Source organism: Mauremys reevesii, linkage group 8, assembly GCF_016161935.1.
Source record: "Mauremys reevesii isolate NIE-2019 linkage group 8, ASM1616193v1, whole genome shotgun sequence".
NCBI lineage: Eukaryota > Metazoa > Chordata > Testudines > Geoemydidae > Mauremys > Mauremys reevesii.
This window is the reverse complement of record NC_052630.1, coordinates 31,721,133-31,748,366: the sequence shown is the minus strand read 5'-3', so window position 1 is coordinate 31,748,366 and position 27,234 is coordinate 31,721,133. Positions and strand designations below refer to the sequence as shown.

The 27,234-nt window shown below is 39.7% G+C and overlaps 1 protein-coding gene across 4 annotated transcripts in view; it reads right to left on the bottom strand.

Moving 5' to 3' along the window:
• Positions 1–27,234, bottom strand: part of RANBP17 (RAN binding protein 17) — a 265,755-nt gene that overhangs the window by 36,321 nt on the left and 202,200 nt on the right. For all 4 annotated transcript variants that reach the window (XM_039484081.1, XM_039484083.1, XM_039484082.1 and 1 more), the window contains 4 exons: positions 27,125–27,207; positions 12,700–12,914; positions 11,068–11,206; positions 4,229–4,395 (listed from right to left, as the gene is read on the bottom strand). In XM_039484081.1, coding sequence (XP_039340015.1) covers positions 4,229–4,395; positions 11,068–11,206; positions 12,700–12,914; positions 27,125–27,207 — 604 coding nt within the window. The remainder of the gene's footprint in view (positions 1–4,228; positions 4,396–11,067; positions 11,207–12,699; positions 12,915–27,124; positions 27,208–27,234) is intronic.

Sequence of the window (27,234 nt, the reverse complement as noted above, 5' to 3'; positions counted from 1 at the left end):
TATGGGAAGATGTTTATTAAAGAGGGACTTCACAAGCAACCAATCGTTTGCTTTGCCAGTGACTCCCGTGGCTTTTTCAATTTCTTCACACTCGCTTTTCAGCAAGAATTTCCCCCCTTCCTGCCCAGCTTTCTCTCCTACAGTGAACCAGCAGTAAAGTGGTCAACTTGGGTTCATGACAACACTGTTACCCCAAAAATGACTTTGGATTGTGCAATTTCAGCTGTCTGACTGCACAGCTAAGCACAAAAGGATGCGAGACAGATGTCGTTTGCCTAAACACAAATATGTGTGGTCTTTTTTGTGTGTGCTAATTATGAAAAACATCAGACAGAAACATTAACACATTTTATTAATGACATATTTTAGAGTGTTCCCAAGTGAGACAGGTCTACTCTAAATCCTCATGTAAATTCAGAGCATATATTAAGTATGCTGTTGCTTCTCCTGCTGCTTACTACAATGAAATGGAATCAGAATTTTAAGTATGAAAAATGTACCATACAGTATGTCAAAATGCTTAACAATACCACTTCAATCTAAGCACAGGAAACAACAACAAAAAGGCAGCTGATTTCCTTTTTGTTGTAATTCACTTTGGGATACATGGCATGAAAAGCACTATAGAAAAGTAATTTTAATTGACTGACTGACTGCAGAAAAGAATGAATGTGGTTTCCATTTATGTCTCTGCTGAAGCATGATCCCTATAGTTCATGTCAGCTATTCAAAATCTGTAGTTAAATGCAATTGGTTTAAAAAATATAGAAAGACATGTTGGCTTTTTTAGCCTTGGCTTGAACCAAAGAGCTGCATAGCACATAAAAACATGAAGCTATTTGTTTCAAAGAAGCTGTGTTACCATTACATAAGACTGGAACTCTTTAGAGTGACATTAGCTAAGAATGTAAAATTAAAATCACATCAGTAATACTGCCTCTTAGAATGGGCTCATTCTGGGTATGTGGAAGGTGTTGTTTCCGCAGCTCTTGCAATTATGCTGCTAACGGCAACTCCAATAAGGATGTTCATTCTACACAATTTTATTTTATTCTATTAATCTAGCAGACAGGACCAGCTACACTAAACAGACACAACTCTTAAAACCCCACTGCTCTCCCTCCAAGCACACTAACTCAACTGCCTACCCCACTGGGATTTTCCACTCTAAGGCATAACTAAATGAATACCTATCAACAGATTGCAGTTAATGCAAATATTTTAATATTTCTGTTAAGCCTAAATAATCTGCACATTTTTTTTTACCCTTGAGGCACTAGCAGATTGGTGCCCCCTGCTATCCATTACTAAACACTCAATCTCATATGTACTCTTTTTTTCAAGCTTTAACTGTGATTATGTCACTTGTGGAATTTTATTTAATAGAGGCATATTTTTTGTTCTATGCTAAGCACAAGGCAATGTATGTACTGTCACTGACAACACTTGTCACAAACTCTTCTAACAGGCTGTCAATGACATAAGTCACACAATGATGAAGTTAACTTTTTAAAAATAAGATTAGGCTGCATCCTGCTTTGATAATCCTCTTTGTTAATGAGAGAAAAATATCAGGACACAAAATAAGAGGCTGTATGTGCATAGGGATAGTATTAATATGTGCCTCGCTGCCATAACACCTCTATTATTTTCCTTGTGAAGCCTGTTATATCATCACCAATAATAACCCTTTGAACTTGTATTGCATCTTTCCTCAGAGGACCTTAAAGTGATTTGTAGGGAAATATCATCAATCCCATTTTATGGATGAGAAAACTGAGGTACATTTAAATTTGTCTGATACAAAAAGAAAATCATTTGATCAAGATATTCTAGTTTCATAGCTTGTTAAACAACTTTAGATGAGATACGCTTCATGATCCACTAGAAACTTTTAAATATCTAATTATGATTCCAGAGATTCAACCTGAAAAAATGATCTAACTAGTAAATAATTACAGTATCATTGCATCAGTTTAGTTTAAAGAGCTGACAAACCTCTCTAAACTCAAAGCACAATTAGTCATTAGGGTCTAGTTTTTCAGCACTGTTAAGCAATTTGTAACCCATTCCTTTTAATAGGGTTATGCATTACTTAACCGACACAGATGTCTTGAAAACTGAGACCTCTAGTTATGAAGCAGCAACCTTGTTCATTAGCCTCCATGATAGTCAAATCATCTATAAAACCAGTGTTTAATGGCCAGCCGATGAATAATCAATGGCTCACTTTTCATCTGAGTGTGAAAATGAGAATAATCTAATATCTTGTCCCTCTGGTAAGATGCAAGGCCTTGAGTTCCGTTTCTATTCAGGGCTGATTTATAACCCAATGGAAACCTGATGTAAACATATGATCAATGAGTCCCATCACTGCTAATAATAACCCCCAACCGGCCCACTCCCTCATTTCAAAAGCCATCCCTTTAGGCTATTAGCTCCGGCCAGCTAATCCTCTCTACTATTCCTGCCTGCTGCTTTTACCTTGGCCATCCGTTCAGTCCAGCAGACTCAGAAGTAATTTTATACGCTGCAGAGAGCGGGTGGAATTGATTTTTCACTCAGCACTCAGTTCCCATCTGAATAATTATCAATTTTACTGCCTCATAAAGGGAAGAGTCAAAATTTCAAATCAATTCAAAAGAGCTTCTGAGACTACAGAAACCATGCATGAGAATAAAGGTCAAAGTTGTCAGTGACCTCGGGAGATGATGTCAGATATTAGTACACTGAATAGTTGACATCAGAGGCACTCAATATGATATGACTAGTGCTAATGCAAATCATATTTATGCTGACTACTGGAGACCAGTCATTAATATTTAAAAGAGTATCTGAAAGCCTGCATTCAAAATAAATATAATGTATTCCACAGATTATGAAGTTAATAAAGATTGATCACTGCTTAGTCTTATGCTATAAATTGAAAGATTACCTAGTATTATTAATAACACACAAAATATTACATTAAGGTTGTAACAAAAGCAACAAATGTGTGGAAATTTGAAGTCAAGGCTGTCATTCTGTCCTTTACACTCCCATCACTGTGCTCATGTTACAGTACTGCCCACCACGACATATGCAAATACGGAATCCATTGCCAGATTCCATAGAATTTACCAAGGTAAGGGTACTGTGAGACATGACAATGGCATCACGTCATATCTCAACAGTGCCAGTGATAAATGTCTCAAATATACTCACAATATGTTACGTGCCAGGTATAGTGGGCATGCTTAAAAAAAAGCCAGCATTTGCCAAGCTCATCCTCTAAATTAGAATAGCAAATAACAATTGCCACACAGTTACCCCAATTATCACATGACAATTTTTGTTTTAAATGGCAACCAACATATTTGCTACCTAAGAACGAAGACAAAGGTCATTGTAACGTGGTGTTTTGTGGACATCCTCTGTTTTCTTTAAAAGCCCCAACAATTCTGTTGTTGTGAAACTGTGTCAGTGAAACTGTATTGGGTGTTTTGGGACCCCATGGATCCTTGCAGTGTAGTAGTTCTAGGTACTAAAAAAAGCCATATGAAATTTTAAGATTAAACTAATTAGTCCAATACCCTGCACCTGCCTAACCACCATATAACCTTAATGTTTCTGGACCATAATGTACACTACTGGGAGAAAAAGTCCTTCCTGACTACTGCAGTAGTCAGTTTCTTCCCTAAAGTGTGATATTTGATTACTCTTATATTTGACTTTGACACAAAAACCTCCAAATAAAATGTTACTTACCACACAAATAAAATATTGTAGCACAATATCAAACACATCTAACTAGAAAAATGTGCTGATTTAAAATACTACAATGTTCTTGCTTTACCTCAAATATTTTAGAGATACTCCCTCCCTTTTAAAAAAAAACAACAGTGGGGGATTATTTATAAAATGAGTATAATGATGAATATTGCATTTCATCAGCCTATGAGCTAAAGTGAAACACTGTAAAAGAAGTTATCCTAAAAGGTGAGTACAATAGTCAGGTCATCAGCATGACAAAAAATATCTTCACAATACTGCAATAATACTGGCGTGAAAACAACTCTGAAATTAATTGGGGTGCAAATATATCAATTTAGAGAGCCCAAGCCTGTTAGTAAATAATTGGAGTTATCATAATCTAAATTACTTCAAGATGATAAAAATAAATAGGGAAAAGCTTTGTTCACAAATTTAATAATACCTCATAGGAAAGTTGAGCAGTGCCTAAGTTTACCTGCTGTAGTACTTCAGGGTTCTGTTGCATGAAGTGCAGTAATCTTTGTCCATCCTGTGATATTTCTCTACATCTTACTGGTTTTTTGCCTTCCTTTGCTATGTGCTTGAAGAGGTAGGTAACAACGTAGTCTAAACTAGCACAACAGCTGGAGGAGACAATTGTATCTGCATAAGCAATGAAAGAAATAGTTTTGTAATCACTTTTGTATTAAACAAAACAATTATTACGAATAACTTGCAGGAGTGAAGAAAATAATACACACAAGGCAAGCCTGGAAGTTTATTTTAGGTATCAGGTTAAATGATACTTAATTTTACTACTTGTTCTTTTGCTTTTAAGATTTCTTGGTATTAAGCAAATGATGGCCCCAATCCTGCAATTCACAATGGACAGTGAACTGCTGGGTCGATGAAAAGTCCTACAACCTTCATGGAGGTTCTGTGTGAGCACAGTGATTTATCCGCACATTGTAAATTGCAGAATCAGGACCTTACTTTTACTGATATGAAATTATATATTCAGCAGACTTCAGATTTTTGGAAACTAAGATTGATTGTTTATAGCCTTGTGACAAAGTTTAAAAATTCAGTTTAAAGAGACACTGTGAATATTTAAAGTAACCTTTTCAACCTCTTGACTGCTGCTGAGCATCTCAGATGCGTACAAGTGAAGGTTTGTATTCACAAATGTACTAGTAGCATCCGCCCCAAATATTATGTATTATTTTCTAGTGTACAAACGTGTGCCAGATATTTTACAGGACACACCTAAGTGGCGCTTCCCTGTCCCTCAGAGGTTACAACCTGCACATTAGATGCCAAACAATGAGTGAGGATTACAAACAGCAGAAAGGAGAAGTGTTACAGCAAAATATCAACTGGTTACCTAGTTTAAGGCGTGATGGTTCAATTACCTTTTTAAAAAAAATAAAGAAGATAATATCATAGAAATGATGGTAACTGACTAATGTTCCATTTTTTTCCCTGGAATGTAAAGGCATGACAGCAAAGCAGGATATGTTGGAAGCAGGAGCAACAGCAACCTCATATCTTTACTTATTCTATCTATAACTAAGGTAACACATTGGGAGATTAAAAGCTTAAACCTATTTGAAAGTAACTATGTATGTCTGATTTATGTAAGTTATTTTGTTGCTAGGTGTTGCCTGCTGGGCTGCTGCTGTGAAAGTGGATTCTGTTTGTTTACATGCATCAGTGTGGTGAGAACAGTATGCTGGCCCTTTTTAATCTGTGCAGTCTCCTTTTCTTCCTTCTAACCGTACTGGTACAGAATAGGTAGCGCTCACCCTTATTTTTTTCTTAGTCTGACAGCTGACATTTTTCCTGGCCCCAAGCACACTGGCTGCAGTTTAAATCCTCAATCGCTAGTCTCAGCTGTAGTTTCCCTACCAATTCTAATAATAGGTTCTAATTAGAGTCCCACTTTAACCAACTGTTGGTTCCTCATGATCCTAGCACTAGTCAAAGTTCTCTGTGAACACAGAATTGTTTAATTTCCTCATTTGCTGGATGCAGGTTTCAGTCACAACTGATGTTCTCTGCAGGTGCAAACATCACATTCAAATGAGCTCACCAGCATTTAGGGATCCATCCTGCTCCTGCTGATTTGAGTGGGAACAAGACTAGGTCACTTACAGCTCATAGTGCTTACTTAGATGGGCTACTAGAGTAGGGGTGCGTGGGAGCTGGAGAAGGAATTAAACTGTTAAAATGCTCATTTGGAAGGGAAAGGGATTAGAAGGATCCAATTAAATGTATCTTGAGTTCTTTGAACTATGCTAATTTGGAGGCTTGCCAACCTTGCAGTGTTCATTTAAATATATCCCTCTAGTCTATGGAATACTTTGATCTGTGTCAATTTAACTCTTTAACCTCTGTGTATCATGTTGTTCTTAACTTTCCTTTCTCTAAATACCAGTATTACATATTTTTCAAAGTTACATTCTTCTGAGGTCTTTGGAAATATTTGACAACACAGTCACAACTGACCTCACAAGGCTATGTCTACACAACAAGCTAGGGGTGTGATTCCCAGCTTGCGGACTCATACGTGCATTACCTCTCATTGGGCTACCATGAGTATCTATAGCAGCACAGCTGTGGCAGCACAGGTAGCGGCAGCACAAGTATGTACCCACCGATTTCATGTGGGTTTATATTCAGCCCAGCTAGTCTGTGCTGCCACTTCCACGACCCATGTTACCACAATTACATCATCGAGCCAGTGTGAGCACGTGTAGGCGAGCTGGAAATCACACCCTAGCTTGTAGTGTAGACGTCGCCTATGACATGATCCTGAAAGGCATTAAGCTCTCCCGGGAGGTGCTGCGCTTCCTTTTCAGGGGTTTTCAGTGGGAGCTGTGGGTGTTCCAACACCTCACAGGAGTGCTTCATACCTTGCAGAAGCAAGCAAGCCCAATTGTCTTAATCCCACTCCACTAAAATCAGTTGATGTTTTGTCATTGAATTCAACTAGTGCAGGCTGCTGGGAAGATGTGCCTGAGTAAAGACTGCAGAAACAGGCCCTTACTGTTTTCTCTACTAAAAACAGTTTTGCATGTAAACGAGAGATATAACTGATGGCTGAATTGAAGCAACATCAATAATGGTAATGTATTTGAAAATAAAAATTCCATAGGATGGCTTTGTTGTACCTCTACACCAGTGATTTAACTCCATTTGGTTTTAAATTGAATAAAACAAAGTAAATCATTAACATCTGTTTATAAAATGGCAGTGACCCTGAACATGCTCATACTGTGCAAGTCCCCTAAGCCCTGAACCCACCAAACCGTACTCCACCATGTGACGGTCGTCCTAGCCCCATTATTCAGCCCGCTTATTCATGTCCATGACTATCTGTAACCCGTTTGTATGAGTGATGTACCCTCACTGTTTACTGGTTGTACCTTGAACTCACCCACCGTATACCCCGCATTGGGGACATGACAGACTGTATATGGTATATGCTGCCTAACACCAAAACGTTAACATCCCCCTACAACCTGTATGTTACCCCCAATGACACAATTACTGACGCTTCAAACACTTTGTATCGTTTATTTTTAAATATTCTCTAATAAATTTTACATTCTACAGAAAGTGATCTTAGCAGGACAGTGGACAGGTCTATCTTATCACCGGCTCATAAGGATCTGATACAAGTGTTAAGGGCTACTTATATTTGCCCCATAACGATATATCAAATATGCTTTTCAGCGCTCATTTTTCCTTCTGATTGCAAGGGCATCACAGAGGTGAAGGTCATGCAAGCCCCTCAAACTGATTTTTCTGGGTGTGCAGAGCCTTGTGTTGAAGCTGGCTGAAGTTCTTATTGAAACTCACACAAGACAGATAAGCATATCTATGGAGGAAATAAGTTTAAGAAAAAGCTACAATTTCTGGGCTGGAGGTAGAAGGGAAAGATGGAAAAGGTAGAGAAAGGATCACATGGGAAAACTGAGAGGCAGGCCTGGATAAATAGGAAAAGCCAAGATGATTGCCTGAGCACTCAGACCAGTTACTTATTTATATCAGCCTTAAGGTGGCTGACATTATTGAAAAAAAAAACTTGAAGAGGCCTTTTGGCTTTAATATTAACATTCGGTGAATGGTGCCAACAGATGTAAAGAGCATTATTTTTAAATGGCTTGCTAACATTGTTGAGCATGCCATAATTTAAGAGATTTTTTTGTTTCTAAGATAAAGGTAAATGGGACAGACTTGAGTTAAGTGGCATTTCTCTGTCCATCCATTTTGTACACTACAATGGCAGCATTATCTGCCTTTGTGGGTAAACCAGGAAAGTAAACAGATTTAAGCAACTTAACATCTAAATTAGAAAGCAAGGCATAGAAAATGTTATATTTTTCTTTTTCTCAATGAATGGCATAATTACACTATTAATCATAGGAGAATTAGAAAAGCTTCACATAGAGCTTAGTGACAACATGCCAGGCAGGCTACATTAAAAGGTTCCAATCCACTGAGTCAGCTGTGAAAAAGCCAGGTAAACACTTTAGAAGAGAACTGTTGGAGTGTTTATCCTTGCAATAAAAGCCTAGATGAGGGCTTCCATTACAGCTGATTTACAGCCAAGGGCCTCCAAAGGAATAAATATCATTTCACAGTATATTATCAAGTGTGAAATCATGATGCATGCAGAGTGTCCACTCAGGGACAGAATGAACAGTGCTGAGAAATGAGGATTTGGGGTTTCTTTATTCTACAGCTAGAGCTACAGTACAAATCTCAAATGCTGAGCTTCCATGAACTAAGAAAAGTGAAAATATATAGACAAACATTTCTCCTAGGGAGGGGAGAAAAAGTCATTTCCTGGGATTACATTTTTTAAGTAAAAGAGAGGTAGTTCATTTTTATAATTATTTGTGAAGATGATTCATAAGTTCTAATGGTTTACAATACATTGTACCCTATCAGACTGCTTGTAGCCTTGACGCTGCTATTCTTCAAGATGCTTTTGCAACACGGATATAATTCACTAAGAGAGGGATCCAATTTATATCACTATTGTCCATTTTCAAAGGGCACAAGGCTATGTTGGAAGATGAACAAAAATGAAATAATTGTTTGCTTCACTGTCAAATAACATGTATTACTTCATATGCTGGGATTTTTCAAAGAAGCCAGAGAGTTAGGAACCCAAATACCAATGACACTTAATGGGATTTGGACACTTAACTCCCTTAGGATCATGGCCATTAATTGCTCTTGTTGAGGGAAGATCAGCTTTTGTTGACATCACATTGTAGGAACAGGAAAATTACTTATTTTACTGTGTAAAGTTAACTACCTGAATATATGAATTGATTTTATGGCTTATGTGACAGAATCAATTTCCCCCATCAAGAAATCAGTTTTCAATACATGTTGATGTTATTAAGAAGCAGGATATCATAGTTAAATAATCACTTTACCACTCAGACATGTGCTGTAAAAAGGCTTTGTTTCTGATTGACAATTCAGGGAAAGACAAGTGAGTTCCTTTTAATGTGCAAGTGAGGTTCATTCAAATCAAAGGGTATGTCTCATTACTTGACATTTATGTAGAGTTGAATGTTCTTTAGAAATGCTAGGGAATGCAAGAGAAAAATGGGAAACATAACTGGAATTTGACTAAATCTGGTAGATAGCAGTCCAACGTAACTGAAAGTGGACAGAAATTAATTCACCTGCCAAGAAACTGCACCTGTGCAACTATTATTGTCAATACACTAGTGGAAAAGATTGCTTCAGGATCACAAAGTTACATTAAGGTTCGTACATGACCCAGACAAAGTAGTTGGGGGTGAGGTAGGAGTCAAACTAAGTAGAGCTGAATTAATTTTTTTCGACAAATAGTTTATTTGGCAGTTTGGTAGTATATAATAAAATGATCGGAGGATTCCTTAGTAATGCTCCTTATCTATTCAATGTCCATTTCCCCACTAAGCATGCTTTTTCTAACAGGAGAAACATGGAATCTGTTTTGTGAAGTTCTGGAATGCTCTGTGATGCCCAGTGTATTCATTTATTACTATGGGGCTTGAGTGACCTTAGAGGTAATAAACTCTAGCTACTAGAAAGTCTATATAAACAAATATCATACCTACAGGCTGTTTATTAAATACAACTCCTAGCACAAAGTAATAAGTGAGCCATTCCTGGCTATCATTTTAGGGTCCTGTTTTCTAGGGTGGTTAGAAAATGTAACTGCAACATACGCATCTTTCTTCAAGGTTCTATACCAGGGATCGGCAACCTTTCAGAAGTGGTGTGCCGAGTCTACATTTATTTACTCTAATTTAAGGTTTCAAGTGCCAGTAATACATTTTAACGTTTTTAGACGGTCTCTTTCTATAAGTCTATAATATATAACTAAACTATTTTGTATGTAAAGTAAATAAAGTTTTTAAAATGTTTAAGAAGCTTCATTTAAAATTAAATTAAAATGCAGAGCCCCCAGGACTGGTGACCAGGACCAGTATGAGTGCCACTGAAAATCAGCTTGCGTGCCGCCTTCGGGACGCATGCCATAGGTTGCCTAGCCCTGCTCTATACTCTTCCCTCATATTTCGACTGAATTTAAGCTATTGAAATCAAATTTCACTTTCAATCAAATATCTGGACAATAATCTGTTAAAAAGTGGTAATGAATGAAGACCAATTACAACCAGACTACTTTTAATATAATTCTAAGTATGATGCTTGTTTACTCTGTGAAGTACAGCCAATAAATATTCTTTATAATGTAAAACCTAGTTTTTCTTTTTTATTGATAAGGTTAGCTTAGCCATCTCTACTCATCTACCAGTCATGCTGATAAATGAAAACTGAACAGCTGGAGGTTACTGTTACGTATGCTAACAAATTTTCTCTCTGAAGGGCAAAATGAGTCATATAACAACATTCTCTACTATGAGGACTATGGGACAAATAAATCATTTTATATTTCACTGTTGTAAAACTTCTTCAATGATAACCCAACTAGAAGCACATCATTATTATTTTTAAAGTTTCTAATTTGTAGAAATATCATTTAAAAATATTAATGCAATACAGATTTTGAGAAGAGCTCAGCTCCCATTTAGACACCTAAAAGAAGCGGTCAGATTATCAAAATGCTCAGCACCCACCATCTCCCCTAGTCTCTGGACAATAATTTGTTAAACTGCAAATGAACGTTCTAATGGGCCACATATTGTAGAAGCTTAAGTGAGAGTGGTTGGGTGCTGAGTTGTTCATTTTTTAAATCTCACTCTAATGACTCCGTATTCCCCACATTCCTATTTTAGCTAAATCATAAGTAACACTTACCCAGTGCAGTAAGTCCTTCAGATATTGAGGTAAGAATATACATTAGCACATGAGGTTCTAAACTGGTAATGAAACTCATATGATCCTGGGTGAGACATTCCAAGAGCGGGTAATATGACTGACTTAGTTTTCGATATTGCTGAAAAACAAAAACAAACGTTGATAGAAAGTAGGAAATACTATGAGCTAACAGAAATTATAGCATTAAAAATGCAAAGCTGGCTGAAATATTAACAGGATTATAAAAATGCACAGAATGATGCTGTAATAAATCCCAATTACACCTCTACTTCAATATAACGCTGTCCTCGGGAGCTAAAAACTCTTACCACATTATAGGTGAAACCGTGTTATATCGAACTTGCTTTGATCCACCGGAGTGCACAGCCCCTCCGCCCCCCACCCCCCGGAGCACTGCTTTACCGCATTATATCCGAATTTATGTTATATCCAATCGTGTTATATCGGGTTAGAGGTGTCTCTATTAAATTAACAGTTTTCTACCAAAAAATATTTTTTTCTATCTATGGTGGACATCTATGATTATAGGTTGCCATACAAATACATAAACTCAGTTTTAGTTTATAAAAATCCCTGGGTAATGAAGTCATATTAACCTTTTTACGCTAAATCCCGTTAGCAGCTCAGTAAAACTGGTATAAAACATTAGTCAGATCAAGTGTTCTGGGACCAGTTCGACAGGTCAGAGGCTAGTGCTTCCTCATGTATGTAGAAGACTTTCTGAGACTAACCCCAGGTTGGCTGAGCGCATCACAGTGATTACCGTCTTGTGCAATGATCCTGCAACTTGACCAGCACAGACGGACCCTTGTGTCCACTGACTTTAATTGGGTTCTGTGTGGGCATAAATATCTGCTTGTCTGGATCCATTTGCAGGATCAAGGCTTTAGAGTGAGTTATTAGGGGCATTACCTTCAGTACTGGCATGACTGTCAGTCTTGGCTGCATGGGCACCCACTATCATGTAGCTATATACCAGTATTTGGCTGGGGTAATTTTTCAAAAGGGCTAAGGCAAAACTCTGAGTTTTTAGCACCTCTATCTGATTCATCCCTTAGTGCAGAAAATGGCAGCTCCAAATGAAAATGTTCTGAAGAAAGTTCCATGATCCAAGCTAAGGCTGATCATGCACTTGATTTCTTGTCTTTGAGAAGTGACAGCTCCACTGATATGAGACTAGACACCCCAAAGAAGTTTGGTTAAAATTTTAATGTTGTCTTATAGAAAACACACCACAAGAGTTATATAAATTCAGATTAATCCCAGGCTGACTGATCGTATAGGGCCAAATACTGCTTTAAATTACATCCAGGGAACCCCAATGAAGTCATTGGTTTGTCCGGACATAAAAAGCCAGAGCTGGCTTCTCTCTTTCCCAGAAATATTTTTGTGAATATTTTGGAAATGTTACAATTTGCTATGACAATTCTATCATACATGTAAATACTAATATTCTGGATGTGACTACAAATACACTCAAATAACTGGACTAAAAATATAAACTGCATTTGAGCTGTTCTAGATCCTGCTGTCTCATTATAACAATTTGAAGCCTGTGGTGATATTATTTCATATTTCACATAAAGACTCCCAAGATGAATAATTGCTTACAAGCAAGTCACTGTGGGATACTGAAAGCAGCATTTTGACAAAGGCCTGGAGTACATTGTCAAAGTGGTTGTCCCCATACAACTTGAAGACGCCAAAGCTGACATAATTTCCACATAAGGCAGATTTGAGTGCAGAATAGCAGATGGAAATGCCCTTGAGTTTCAGTGGATAAACCTGATCTTTTGACAGAGTCCCAAGAGACAGGATCTGATTACCTGTTCAGAAAAAAAAAAAGAAGAAGAAGAGGAGAAAGAAACTGACATAAACAGTTGCAAATCTGGATAGCTCTGTCACTTAACATTTTCATTTCACTCTTTTATCACTTTTTGTCTTTATTTTTATTATTGCCTACCTGGATAGGCTCTTGCTTTCATAATTATAGTAAAAAACAATTGGAACTTTTTACATACATAGCATGAATATATTTAAAAAAGCTGCTGAGTAATTAAGAGTGTAAAAAGTAAAAACATAACCTATGGAGTCTCAGTTACCGACGTAGGCCAACATCCTCAATTGGCACAGACCTTTCAACCCAGGCACAGCCACAGAGCCTTCAGTGTGGATGGTAGATCTGACTGCAGAATCAGGGCCTTAACTGATAGTTTTCCATACTGTAACTTAGCCTGGTTTTGATCTATTACCACGGAGGCCTCTTGGGATGGTTGTTTATGTACATACACATTAAACATACCACTCATACCACTGATATGTCCATTACAAAACCAACTATTTTACCAGTCCACAGATGTGACCCACTCAGATAATCTCAGTATTTCTAATGTAAAAATATTACAGGACTGTAAATATTTGGTGTTGCTAGTATGAGGCAATAGGCGTGAATGCTCTTACTCCGGAATAAGAATGTCCATGTGGATTAAGTTAATTTGGAATAAAGCACTCTTATTCTGGCTTACGCACCCTCCTCATTGGACCATGCACTTCTTGTAGCAGGGTAGCTGCTAAAGAGTGAGATATAAGCTTAGGACTGATTTTCTGTTACTGTTCTTCCACTCACTTGAAGTAATCCTTCAGAAATAAATACATAAACCAACAATACAAGGGACAGTACTTAATGTCATTTAATTCATAACAAGGCCTGATTTTAAGGGGGCTTTCACCCACCCTTCTGTTCTGCTGATGCAATTTTGCATCTGTAACTATTGTACTTGCATTAATTTTGTTCTCACAACTAACTCTGGATGCAAGTTCTACCACTCCAATTACTAACTACATGATCTGCACCTGCAATTGGGTACTTAAACCAAACAAGTGGTAGGATGTAACCCCTAAATCTATTGGTGGTGTGAAAATATATGTGGATATTTTGCACCCACAAAAGGTAAACTGTCTTTTTTAAAATCTGGATTGGAATGATAAAACAGATAACAAAACAACAAACTTTCACATTGGTGGTTTGGCACATTGCAAATATCAAACAGACACAGACATGGTATCATTTTACATACTAATATTCTTGGGCATGTTCTATTCAACTGAAAAGAAGGCAAATAAGTCTCCTGGATGCTTAAATAAATTTGAAGAGAAGGTGGGTGAGGTAACATCTTTTATTGGACCAACTTCTGTTGGAGAGAGAGACACAAGTTTTCAAACTACCCAGAGCTCTTCTTCAGGTCTTGTTACTTGAATATCCTGGGACCAACCTGACTATAACAACACCGGATAAAATAAAATTGGAGTACTATAGTGAAAAGAAAAGAAAGGGGAGGGTATATTCCACAAATTGCACCAGCAATGAAACATGAATAAAGACTCTTCAAGCAACATAACCAATATGCTCAAGGCCAAGATGTTCAAAAATTGGATGCCTAAAGTTTTCAGAGGAGACAAAAACTGGATGTTGGCATTTGTGAGTGTCTACAATGGATAACAGTATATTTTAGCGTTCTCCTCCACCAACAGGTGTCGCTGTAAATGCCAATACTAAGCTACAAAAGAAGGAAATAGAAAAATAGTACCTGAGCATAAAAAAACAATCAATTTTTAAATTGGGCAGTAAATTAAAAATCTAATAATACTAATACAGCAAGGAACAATTTAACCAAAAATTTAAAAATAAATGTTATTTTATTAAGTTGCTAGGGCTGAATGGATTGCAACACTATGTTCTGAAATACATGTTCTAGAAGCAATTTAAAGCTCATTAGAAATAATTGTCTCTGGCTATGAGAAAATGTGGTAAAATTTAATCCTCATCCAAATGTTACCTGGGCTCTGAGAACAGGAAATTGTTTTGTGCTACTGTGGCTAACCTCAACGCTGACCCTGTATAGTAGCTGCTAGAACAGCTGAAAGCTGAAGCAAAATTAAAAACTTATATCAAAGTACATCATGACAGAATGTAGATAAATAAAAACGGCATATTGAAAGTATTATTTTTATGTCAGTCTCTTATAACAGAGAGGTAAAGGTGTTACTAAAAATGTAAAGAAACCACAAAACAAAGTAATAGATGCTCCCAAAATGCACTGGAACACAGTTCTTCTTCAGCTGAGAACCTAAAAACATATAACAAGGAGATTTACGGCTTATCTACACAGGGACATCCAGTAAGGTTAACCTGAATTAATAGAAGGTGTGATTCTGAAGTGGATTAGTTAAAATGAATTACAAAGTGAATTGAGCTAAAGCAAATTAAGGCCACTCCAATTTTGAATAATAGCATTCACACGGGGATTTAATGCAGTTTAATTAATGTAGTTCAAATTCACATCTTTAATTAATTTGGATTAACTTCCCTGGATGTTGCTATGTAGACAAGCCCTAAGAACTAGACTTGTATATACAGAACTACAAGTGAAATTCAATGACCGAATATTCCTAAGAATGGTGGACTTCGCTGTCCCCAAATCCTGTCACATTCCCCCGCTGACAGTAATTTTTTAAATTATTTGTATCCTTGAGGATTTTTATCATTCAGTCATACTGGCCGCAAGGGATACAACACAGTATCTTTTGCCAGACTAACTATGGAGTGTTACAATGAGAGTTTACCTCTCAAGCAGGAGCCTAAGCCAAGTCCAAATGAATGTAGGATTGGTTTTTTTCACACCACTTCAGTCACTGCATTCTATCACAAAGTCTGCTTAAACTAACTTGCCTTTGCCACAGTACCCATGTTAGTGATAAGGTATTGTAATGGAGATTTTAGTCGCTGGTGCCACAGCATTCACAGCACAGCAAGTGGTAAACAGACTTAACGGTAGGTATCCATTTATTTAGGGTCTGACTTTCAGAAGTGCCATGCACCCACAATTGCAGTTAAAGACAACGGGGGTTGAAGATACTCAGTACCTCCGGAAGTGAGGCCCTTAGGCGTTTATACCATACTCTTCATTGCAATATGTAAGATATTCCTATATACCAGTCTGCCATTACATAGGACACTACAGAGTGTGTTCCACTTAGAGTGAAGTGGAGAGAAGAGATATATAAATCTGCAAACACGCTCCCTTTTTTACTTGAACACATAATTCTTATAGAATACAGAAATACAGAATGCAGCATGTGTTTGTGTACATACAGCAGTCCATAAACATGCCAATCCACCTAAAATACAAGTTGTGAGTGGAAAAAAGTGTACGGTCCTCCCAAATGAATGTTCAGAAAAGTCATTTATATTTAAGAAATAAGACAAGAATGAAAGTGCATTTCCAGACAGCAAATGCATGGTTGACGTAACAGTACTGTAGGAGAAACAAGGCCTGAGGCAATAGTTTTTCATTGCCGGAGGAAGGTCACATTTTCTTAGACATGCAGTGTGTATATTTTAAAAAAGGAAAGAATCACATGCCAGACAGCTTTGATCAAGGAGTTCCAGACTGAGGAAACCAAAGAGTTGTAACAATAATCACCAGTGCAGCACATTTAGGTACTAGTGAGAAAAGCAGACTGGCATCAGATGACCTCAGCTGCTGCTTGTGCATTGCAGGGTTGACCAGACAGAGAGACAGCTTGTACCGAGGTTTTGAATTGATTTATAGATCAAGAGGATCCTCAGTGTAACTGAGCCATGATCTGGAATTTTCCTGTTGTTAGTTTGGTGCCAGTCAGAATTCTAAAAGCAGAATTTTTACCAACTGGATATAGATATGTCTCTGTGATTGAGGATATCATTATCTGAGAGGAATAGAGAAGAAGTCTGTATTAACATAATCCCTCATTTCACCTACTGATGTAAATCACACTATAACTAAGTTTATTTCCACATTTATACAAAATATGAATCTGTGTTGCCAATTTTTGCAATTATATCATTAGTCTTGTGTTGTATGGTGTTTTTCTTAAAGCTCCACTTCATAAAATCATGTTGCTATACAAGACTCTCAACTTCTGTTTAAAAAAAAACATGTTAACAAGGGGTGTAATCCTTCAAAGGACTGGACAGGGATTTACATACTCTAGTTAGCCGGAGATCGCTAATAATAATTTATATAGTGCTTTACACATTCAAATGACTGTAGAGACATGAACTAATTAATTCTCTCTCTCCCGAAGTAGCATTATCCTTATTTTACAGATTGGGAAACTGACAAAAGGTTATCTGGATTGGCCAAGACCATGCAGTGAGTCACCGCCAGAGCTAGGATAAGAATCCCGAACTCTGGATTCCCAATCCTTTGCTCATTGCTCCAGAGAACACCACCTTCCCCCTTCCAATGACTCAGAAGTATGCCCCTAAATGTTAAAGAAATGTCAATTGAATGATAAAACCCTATGGACTATAGTTTAGTTACTCTGAGATAGAGTGCCTCCATTGCATCTTGTTAAAGATAAATTAAAATTGCTCTTAACATAGTTTTGTTGCCATAAAAAGTCAATACTGGCCAGCATATGAGATTCCACAGCATTTCCCTATACTTAAAATGTCAGACACTATCTTGTGGTGACTGGTGATAAATGATGGCATTTTAATAGTGATGATTGTAAGCCAATTTATTTTAGTCTCTTGAAATGGCTTTACTGCCCGTTAGAACAAACTAAATCGGAGAAATGCTAAATTGTGTTGGCAAGGTTCACTGTAACCCAGAAACCTTCACCTGTATGTTTTCGTCCTGTAGAATGATTCAAACATTTTCAAACATGTTGGGAAAACCTTGGTTGCCTTTAAACATGCCCATAATCATGTCAGTCTCTCTTTGGCATAGTAGGACCCACATCTCCTTTATCAACATTTTCAAAAGGAGACAAAATGAAAATGAAGAAAGAAGGGTTACTTATCCTACAGTAACTCTGGTTCTTCAAGATGTGTTGTCCACATAGATTACCCCAATTACTCATACAAGAAAAGAAAAGTTAATGATTTCCCAATCTGTCACAGTCAGGCTTTGAAAAGATCATTATTGCCTTCCAGAGCCCTTTCAACGCTGCTAAGGACTATATGGACAGTTATTAAAAACTACAAAACAACGTGGACACTGTGATGCTGGCAGAGAAGGTGCCAGCTCATGCCAAAGTTCCCATGAACACTGACAGATATTTAGCTGGAACCAGTCTGGCTCACCAGTGTGTTAGTATTATTAAACTAGGTATTAGAATTGTAAGAATATGTTTTAGTGATTAGACTTTATTGAATGTTTGTGAGTTGCTGCATACATTAAGCTCACTAATAACATCTGTAACCAGTTTCTATTACTTTTTGAAATTTAAGATTGGAACTCATTTGTGTGTAGATATGTTTACCTGCTTTAACCTTGCAAATAACTTTCTTATTTCCTTTCCTAGTTAATATATCTTTAGACAGTTTATTATAGGATTGGCTATGGTATGAAATCTAAAGTGCAACTGAGCTGGGGTAAGCAGACTGGAGTACCCAAGGATACCATCTGTGACTCCATGTTAAGACCGTTATAGTGCCTGAGGCGTTTACACTTGATAATTGGTTGGTAAAATCTAAGTGCAGAACTCACAACCAATTTGGGGTTCATACCCTGGTTCTTAACAGTCTGCCCTGAGGTCTTGAGCACTCATGGTCTTAAGCACTGCAGGACAGCTTGGCAGACAAATACTATGGTACTTGGAAATCTTGTCATAATTATTTGAAATCAAATCTATCTATCCAAGGCCAGGAAAGACACTGTGATCATCTAGTCTGACCTCCTGTATAACACAAGTCATAGAACTAGAAACATTGAGGCTTTGTCTCATCTTCCATCATAGCATCTTCAGGAACAGGGAGAGGTAACTGTCCCAATGGGAGTTCCAGTAATCTCTTCAACTCTACTACTAATCTTACTACTAATCTTAAATCTGGTATTGCTTTAGGCCTTTCCTTTGAATAGCACAGCTCATATCTAGCAAGACCCGGATGATGTTAGATTCCTCCTGGCAAGGGCTGACAATCTTTTGGGGGACTGAGAATTTACTGGGCTTCCCAGGTGCACCATAAAAGATGTTTGGGACAGCAGCTAGCAAGTGAAGTTTTTTTCAGAAGGTGGAGAAAAGTTACCATCAGTTATGAATGGAGCAGGGGTGAGATCCAGTAAAGATGGAGTAGATGATGAGGGCAAGGGTTACAAGGCATACGCCAATTGATGAGTGATCAATGACTAGGTGATTTTTCAAAAATGAAAAAAAGGATGGTAAAAGTCGATGAGGCAGGAAGAAATGGACAGCAGGATTGCACGGGGATCCAGGAAGAATGAGTCAACTGGGCTTAAAGTAACAACATAACTATCTATCTCTTTGATCATCAAGAGGAAGCACATAGCAATTAAATCTAAATTAAATGCATAGCTAATACTATTTAGGATGCTTAAAAGTTTACCAGTTTTTATCTTTTCCTGAGCTGAAATGTTTTTTATTTTGTTTAATCACTCTCATAAATTTAGTTGAGAACAGGTTGAAAAAACCGTGGCAGCACACTAACTGATGTAGTTGAAAATAAAATGGTGGAGATGAGTTTATTAGAAATAAGATTTACTTGGAATCATTTTTCCTTCTCTAAATAAGTGCTTTCTGCAGTCTGCATATCCTGACTGCCTCTGTACACTACAAATCAAATGTGTAATTACATCTAAGTATCTTTTAACAAGAAGCCATGGAACACATACCAATTCCAGCCCCAGAATGTATCTGTAAGTGCAGTAAACACAAATTTTAAAACATCAGTTTTGTTTCTTAAAAAAAAAAAAAAAAAGGATTTACATGGTCTTTCCTTAAAATAAAGTGGCATTACAAAAACTTACTAACATTTATTTCAAAATATGGATTGAATCCCAATATATCAGAGGGGTAGCTGTGTTAGTCTGGATCTGTAAAAGCAGCAAAGAGTCCTGTGGCACCTTATAGACTAACAGACATTTTGGAGCATGAGCTTTCGTGGGTGAATACCCACTTCATCGGATGCATGTAGTGGAAATCTCCAGGGGCAGGTATATATATGCAAGCAAGAAGCAGGCTAGAGATAACAAGGTTAGTTCAATAGGGAGGATGAGGCCCTCTTCTAGCAGCTGAGATGTGAAAACCAAGGGAGGAGAAACTGGTTTTGTAGTTGGCAAGCCATTCACAGTCAATCCCAATATAGATAGCTGATGTCAGAGACCTGTTTCAATTGTGTGCATGTCTTGAGCTGGAAAGATGGGGCAATTTATAAATGTCTAAACAGTGCTCAAGGCAGGGCCGCCCAGAGAATTCCGGGGGCCCGGGGTCTTCAGCGCGCCGAAGACCTGGGGGGCGGCATTTGGCTCCGGTTGAGCTCCCGCAGGCATGCCTGCGGCAGGTCGACCAGAGCCCGGGACGAGTGACTGCGGCGGGTGCCGTGGTCCCGCGGCTCCGCTTGACCTGCCGCAGTCATGCCTGCGGGAGGTCCAGCCGAGCCGCGGACGGCGCGCCTCCGCAGTCATGCCTGCGGCAGGTCCACGCGTCCCGGGCTCCGGTGGACTTGCCGCAGGCATGCCTGCGGGAGCTCAACCGGAACCGCAGGGGCCCCAGAAAACACTCGTGGGGGCCCCTGCGGGACGCGGGGCCTGGGGAAAATTGCCCCTCTTGCCCCCCCCTCTGGGCGGCCCTGGCTCAAGGGTGAAGTTGTTATGGGCCCATTATGTTTTGGAACTGCTGGAATATATTCTGGATACATGCAGTCACTCCAGAGCTATCAACCTGTAGCTTTGGATCAAGCATCCAAAGAGTGTTTTCATTTCTGAAAAGAATACATAAAAAGTTGATAGAAGACACATACTACAAAGTAAAAAACAGTTATTAACCCATGTTGTAACTGTTGTTCTTTGAGATGAGGATGCAGACATGTATTCCACTCAGGTGTGTGTGCGCCCAGGACACCAAAGCTGGAGAAAGTCACCTAGCAGTATCCCATGGGTGATGATCATGTCCTTTGCCTCATAGCTCCTCCCCGGCTATATAATCACGGTGCTCCCTATAGTTCCTTTGCACCAAACCCAGGTGCACGGGGTACAGAGTGTAGGTCATGGAATAAATGTCTGCATCCACATATCGAAGAATAAGAGTTACAACACAGGTAGCTGTCTTTTCTTCTTCGAGTGGCTGCAGACATGTATTCCACTCAGGTGACTCTCACGCCATTCACTGAGGAGATGGGGCTCAGAATCTATTTACTCAAGAGACTGTAGAACTGTCTTCTCAAAGTTTGCATTGGCCCTAGATTCCGTGGTTATAGTCTAATGTCTAGCAAAGGTTTCTACTTAGGATCATGTTGCATCTCTGCAGATACCTACTATAGAAACATCTCTGAGAAACGCTAGTGATGTTGCTTTAGTCTCATCAAACAAACCTGTAATAACTTTGGAGGCACAATCTGAGTTGTTCCATAAGCCATAGTAATACACATCATTATCCACTTAAAAATGGTCTGAGCTGAGACTGATTGTCCTTTCATTTGCTCAGTATAAGATATGAAGAGACGAGGTGACAAACAAAATGGTTTAGTCCTTTCCAGTTAAAATGCCAAACACCTTCTCACATCTAAAGTATGAAGGCATTGTTCTTTTGCACCCAACTATGGTTTGGGAAAAAAATACAGGTAAGTAAATAACCTGATTAAAGTAAAACTGGGATATCACTTTTAACAGAAATTTTGGATGTGGTGTTAAAGCTACTTCGTCTTTGAAGAACTGGGATCTGCCATTAAGGCTTGTAATTCACTGACTTGTAAGCCACATTATAACTAACAAGAAGGCTGTCTCTTCTGGGATTGGAGAGCTAACAAGCATGTTCCTATCAGCTCAAACGGTGGACCCAACAGTGCCACAAGCACTGTATTACAGTCCCACGACACCATTTTCTTCACTGGTGGAAAAAGACGGACAATGCCTTTCAGAAAACTATCTACCATAGGATTTGAAAATACTGACTGTCACACAGTATGAAGAGGTTCACAACTGTGTGCGTCAACCTCAGAGCAGACTGCCCAAAAGCAGGGCAGAGATCCCAAACTGGAGTGTGTTCTATAATTAGATTTCACCAACTCACTAACAAATGTGAACTCCTGAAGCACTATAACAATCTTACGATGGGGTCCCCTGGGCATTCCGGTCTGTCTTGCCACCCAGGAAAGCTGAACTTGGTGATAGTTGGATGCTATACACCAAAGATCACAAAATATTCGGTTGCTTCCAGTCCCAAGAGACCAGTCACTTATCCCAGGTCAATTTGTACCTTAGAGCTCACACCAAAGACAATGCTTGTAGCCAATTCTATAGTAAACCAAGGATTTATTAACTAGGAAAAAAGAAATGAGATAGTTATTATAAGGTTAAGCAAGCAAATTTATATACACAAATGACTTACAGTCTATGGTTTTAAAAGGTGACACAGTTGTAGTAATCTGTCAGATATGAATGTCTTTTAGGGATCGCTGTTTCTGTTTCATAGCTCTGGCCCTGTGAGAGTCCAAACAGCAAAGAGATGAAAAATTTTCTTGTCAGATATTTTTTTCTTTCTTCCAGTATTCAAATTGATGGAACAAGCCCTTCAGCACTAGCCTCTTCATGGGTTTGAAGGGCCAATTAACAAGTCTTTGTATTGTGATGTCTCACAATGGCCCATTTAGTTTTGATAGCCTTCTTGGTGAGCAGGAGATGATTCCTCCTGAAAGGTTCACAGTTTCAGAGCAAACATTTTTTACAGTTATAAAGCAAACACTTAAATATTACTTCATAGCATATGATTAAGGTATCATAAGTGAGATTAATGCATGCAGCAATTTACAAGTATTTCATAAAGTCTGAACACTAAACACATTGGTATACATAAAATGCCCATCTTAACTATGCTAACACACAGGTGAAAGACTGGATTCCAGCAGTGAATTTGCTTGGCTGAGGCCTAAAACCTTGGTGAGAGCTGGCACATGGCTTGCCAGCCTGAGACCAACTTTCCCTGAATAAGAGGGTGGAAAGCTGAAATCCCAGCCAAATGAAATCTCAAGGAGCTAAGAGCCAGGCCCAAAGACTTCAAATGCAACCAGTAGTCCAGAAATTCTGAATCTAGACTGCCATAGGATGAATTCTCTTTGAGATCACCCAAATCAAAAACCTCTTCCACTTAAGACAAATAGATGACTTTCTACTAATAAGCAGAACTTCTTTAACTGCTTCTGAGCACTGAGTTTTCTCCTCCTCCAGCAATGCAACATCCTTGAGGAAAGGTGTAGACTGTTCAGCACACGTGACCATGATGCTGAGTTAACAAGACATGCAGAAGAGGGAGAGACTTGGGAGGTCAAACTGACAGTGCACGGCTGGAGAACCAACATTGTTTCAGCCATGCTGGGACAATCAGGATCAGCTTGGTATGGTCCAATTTGATTTTGAGGCTAACCTCAGGGATTAGAGGCAGTGGTGAGCTGGAGCAGGTTCCCACAGGTTCCCAAGAACCGGTTGCTAAAATTAGACCTCCATGGAGAACTGGTTGTTAAAGGGCCAAGGGGTGGGCAAAGAACTCCGGTCCATGGGTCAGACCATCCTGTTGCTCCCAGGATTCCCAGCTGGGGAGGCTGAGGCTCCCCCGGCCCTTCCCCAGCTTCCCCCAGCTGCAGTGTGGCCAGCCGCCGGCACCAGCTGGGCAGCTCAGCTGAGCTCCTGAGTCGTCCTGCTGCTTTGAGCTGCCAGCAAGGTAAGGGGGGGAGGGGGCTGCAAGCTCTAGGGTTGCTGGGGGGGCAAGTGGGGCCATTTGCCCCAGGCCCTGCAGGGGCCCCCGGCCGCACGGGTATGTCTCCCCCTGCCCCGGCCCCTCCCCCACTCCTCCCCCTTAAATCAGAACTTTTTATAGGGAACCGGTTGTTAAGATTTTGGCAGCTCATCACTGATTAGAGGGATAGGGAGAAAAAGCATACTTCAGACTTGGACCCCAATTCAGATTAAATGCAGTGAGGGATCTCAGACTGAACCCTGCTCGGGAACTAAACTGATGACATTTCCTTATGACCTTTGTCATGAATAGGTCGATGAAAGGGAGGCCCCATTATTCGAAGAGGGCCCGGAGCACTGTTCTTTAGCGACCACTCATGATTGTCCGAGAAGGTACTGCTGAGGTGCTTGGCCAGCTGATTCTGAGACCCTAGTAAGTGAGCTGCTACCAGCATGATATTTTCTTTGACACTTGTTGACACTGTATATCACAGTGGTATTGTTCGTGAGTATGTGCACCGTTGTTCCCTGGATGTGATCCAGAAAGGCCTGGCACATGTTATATATTGCCTGAAGCTCCAGTACATTGATATGAGAGGATGCTTCCTGTTCCGTCCACAATCCCTGATGCACTCTCCAGCCTACGGAAGAGGCATCGGTGATAAACATTCTTGTAGGCGTGGGTCAGACAAAGTGAATCCATTGACACACATTGTCCTGAATTGTCCACCACTGCAGGGAGTTCAGTATTTCCTGAGGTACTCACACAAGGACGTCTATTGAGTGGTAACTTGAATGCTGGACTAGTCTCAACAATTGCTGGAGAGTGTAGGATGCAACTGGAGGTCCAGTCACAGATGCTGGATTTTAAAGAATCAGGAGAAAGGCCCTTGAACTTGTAGAGTCTGGTAGGGCCCAAATTAACTCAATTTTTTGGATAGGGTTCAGTGCTGATTTCTTTTTGTTCAGGATCAGCCTTAGCAGATTGAAAAGATCCAACTTGAATGGGATGTGACTGAGGACTTGCTTCTCAGACTTTCCTCTTACTAGCCAGTCATCCAAGTATGGGAAGACATGAATTCCATTCCTCCTGAGATGGGCAGCCATCATCATCATGCATTTGGTAAAGACACACGGAGCCAAGGGCAGGCCAAAAGGGAGAACCGTGTATTGGCAATGATGATTGCCAACTAGGAATCTCAAGAACTTCCTGTGGCCCAGAAAGATCAACACATGAAAATAAGTGTGTTGGAGATCAAGAGCAGCAAACCAATTGCTACAATTCGGACCAGAAAGAATAGTAGCCAGAGCAACCATGCATAACTTGATATGTTTGATGTATCTGTAGAGATTGCAGAGATTGACAATAGGGTCTCACTCCTCCCTTGGACTTGCGGATTAGGAAATATCGGGAGTAGATGTCTCATCCAGCACATTGATGAGGGACCTCCTCTATAGCTCCCAGGGCACACAGAGAACTTGCTGAAAAGCAATTATTTGTGAGAGGGGTCCTTGAAAAGGGATGAGGGAGATTGAAGGGTTGGAGTGAGGAATAGATAGAAATTGTATGGCGTAACCCAAATGCAGTGTCTTGGACCCATTTGTCCATGGCTATTATTTCCCAGGCACTGTAGAAGCGGGCTAGCCTGTCCCCAAACTGAGGTGATGGGGTTAGGATGTTTACAACTGGTCTGCTACTCCTGACATGCTAGTCAAATAGGCTCTCTGCCCTGTGATGGAGGGGGATGGAGTGGCTGAGTAAAACTAGACCCTGAAGACCTTCTCTTGTGAGATCTATTCCTTTCCTGGGGTAGCCCTGTCTTGGTTGGTAAGGTGTCTGTCTAAAATATCGCTGGGGAACAGTATTTCTGCTGCTGTTGCCCAGTAAATTGGCATTTTTTTGAGGCTTGGGTATAAATTCCCGAAGACCGCATTTGTTGCACTCAACTGACGGAAGTCCCGTTCGTTTTATCTGAAAAGAGATATCAACCATTGAAAGGAAGGTCCTTTACACTCTGCTGTACATCTGGAGACAATGCTGAATTATGCAACCACAATGCTTTTCTCATCATGATTGCTGTAGCCACACCTCTGGAGGCTGTGTCAGCTAAGTCTAGGGCCGACTGCAATGGTGTCTTGGGCACCAGACTGTCCTCCGTTACAAATGCCTTGAAGTCCTCCCTAGAATAATCATGCAATTGCTCCATGAATTTTGTCAGAGTCCCAATTTACAAAGTTATATCTTGAGAACAATGCCTGTTGATTTGCAGTTTCCATTTGTAGGGAGGGCAAATAAACTTTCCTGCCTATGAGAGCCAACCTCTTTGTCTCTTTGTCCTTGGGAGTGGATTTGCTCTTCTCTTGACATGATTTCTCACTGGCTGCTGACTGGCACCATGGCTGCTCGAGTACCCATGAGGGACCTCTGACCCGTTCCTTGGTATTGAGACAACATCAAAAGGCTGCCTCTGAGTTCTGCTGAGGAACACTGGTACTTTGAGGATCCAATGATGGCTGAGGGGCTGATCCCATCACTGGTGCTGACGTACGCCTCATGGCTTGCTCCATCAGGTGCTGCTTGAGCCTCAGATCCCTTGCTACCTGTGTCCTTTTCTTGAAAGACTTAGGGATAGAGCATCTGTCCTTAATGTGCCCCTCTCCCAGGCACAACAAACACTGCATATGGGGATCACTATTTGGAATAGCTCCTTCTCCCTCCTGCCCATGATGGGCAAGGTTTAAATCCCGGGGAAGGCATTCCACCAGGGAACAGCAGCTAACTAACCTAAGGTACTACTAAAAAACCACTAATTAATCATTTAGAAGAAATTTTCAATAATTGAGAGAAACAAGGGGCAGTGTGAAGAAAAACTACCCAGAGCACTCCAACTCTAGCTGCAGGCAGTGAGAAGGAACTGAGGGGGGCTGGGGCAGTGCCATTGTTATATAGCCAGAGGAGGGGCTATGAGGCAAAGGGAACAAGCACTGCCTCTACTGGTACTGCTAAGCAAATTTCTCTGGCTTTGGTGATCTGGGAGTGCACACACCTGAGTGGAATGCATGTCTGCAAGAAACAAATGATGTAAGTAGTGCACTCTATGGTCTATGAGTGTAATTGAGCTCCTAAGGTATGTATCAGACAAGGAGTACAGGATAATGTGCTGATATTGGCCATAACACTTCATACTCCTGTTAACTGTTCACAAATACATCAAGGCTCAAGGGAATGAAAGTAATGGGGCTTTTACCTCACAAAACAGTCAAAGAATTATACTGCAAAGAAAACATTAACAGATACCTACCATAAGTGCAAATCATTTTACTAGCCTCTCTGAAGAGAAGAATTCCATTAGGAGATGATACATCAAAATTTAAACGTTGTGACCTAAAAAATAACAGCAAAAATATTCAC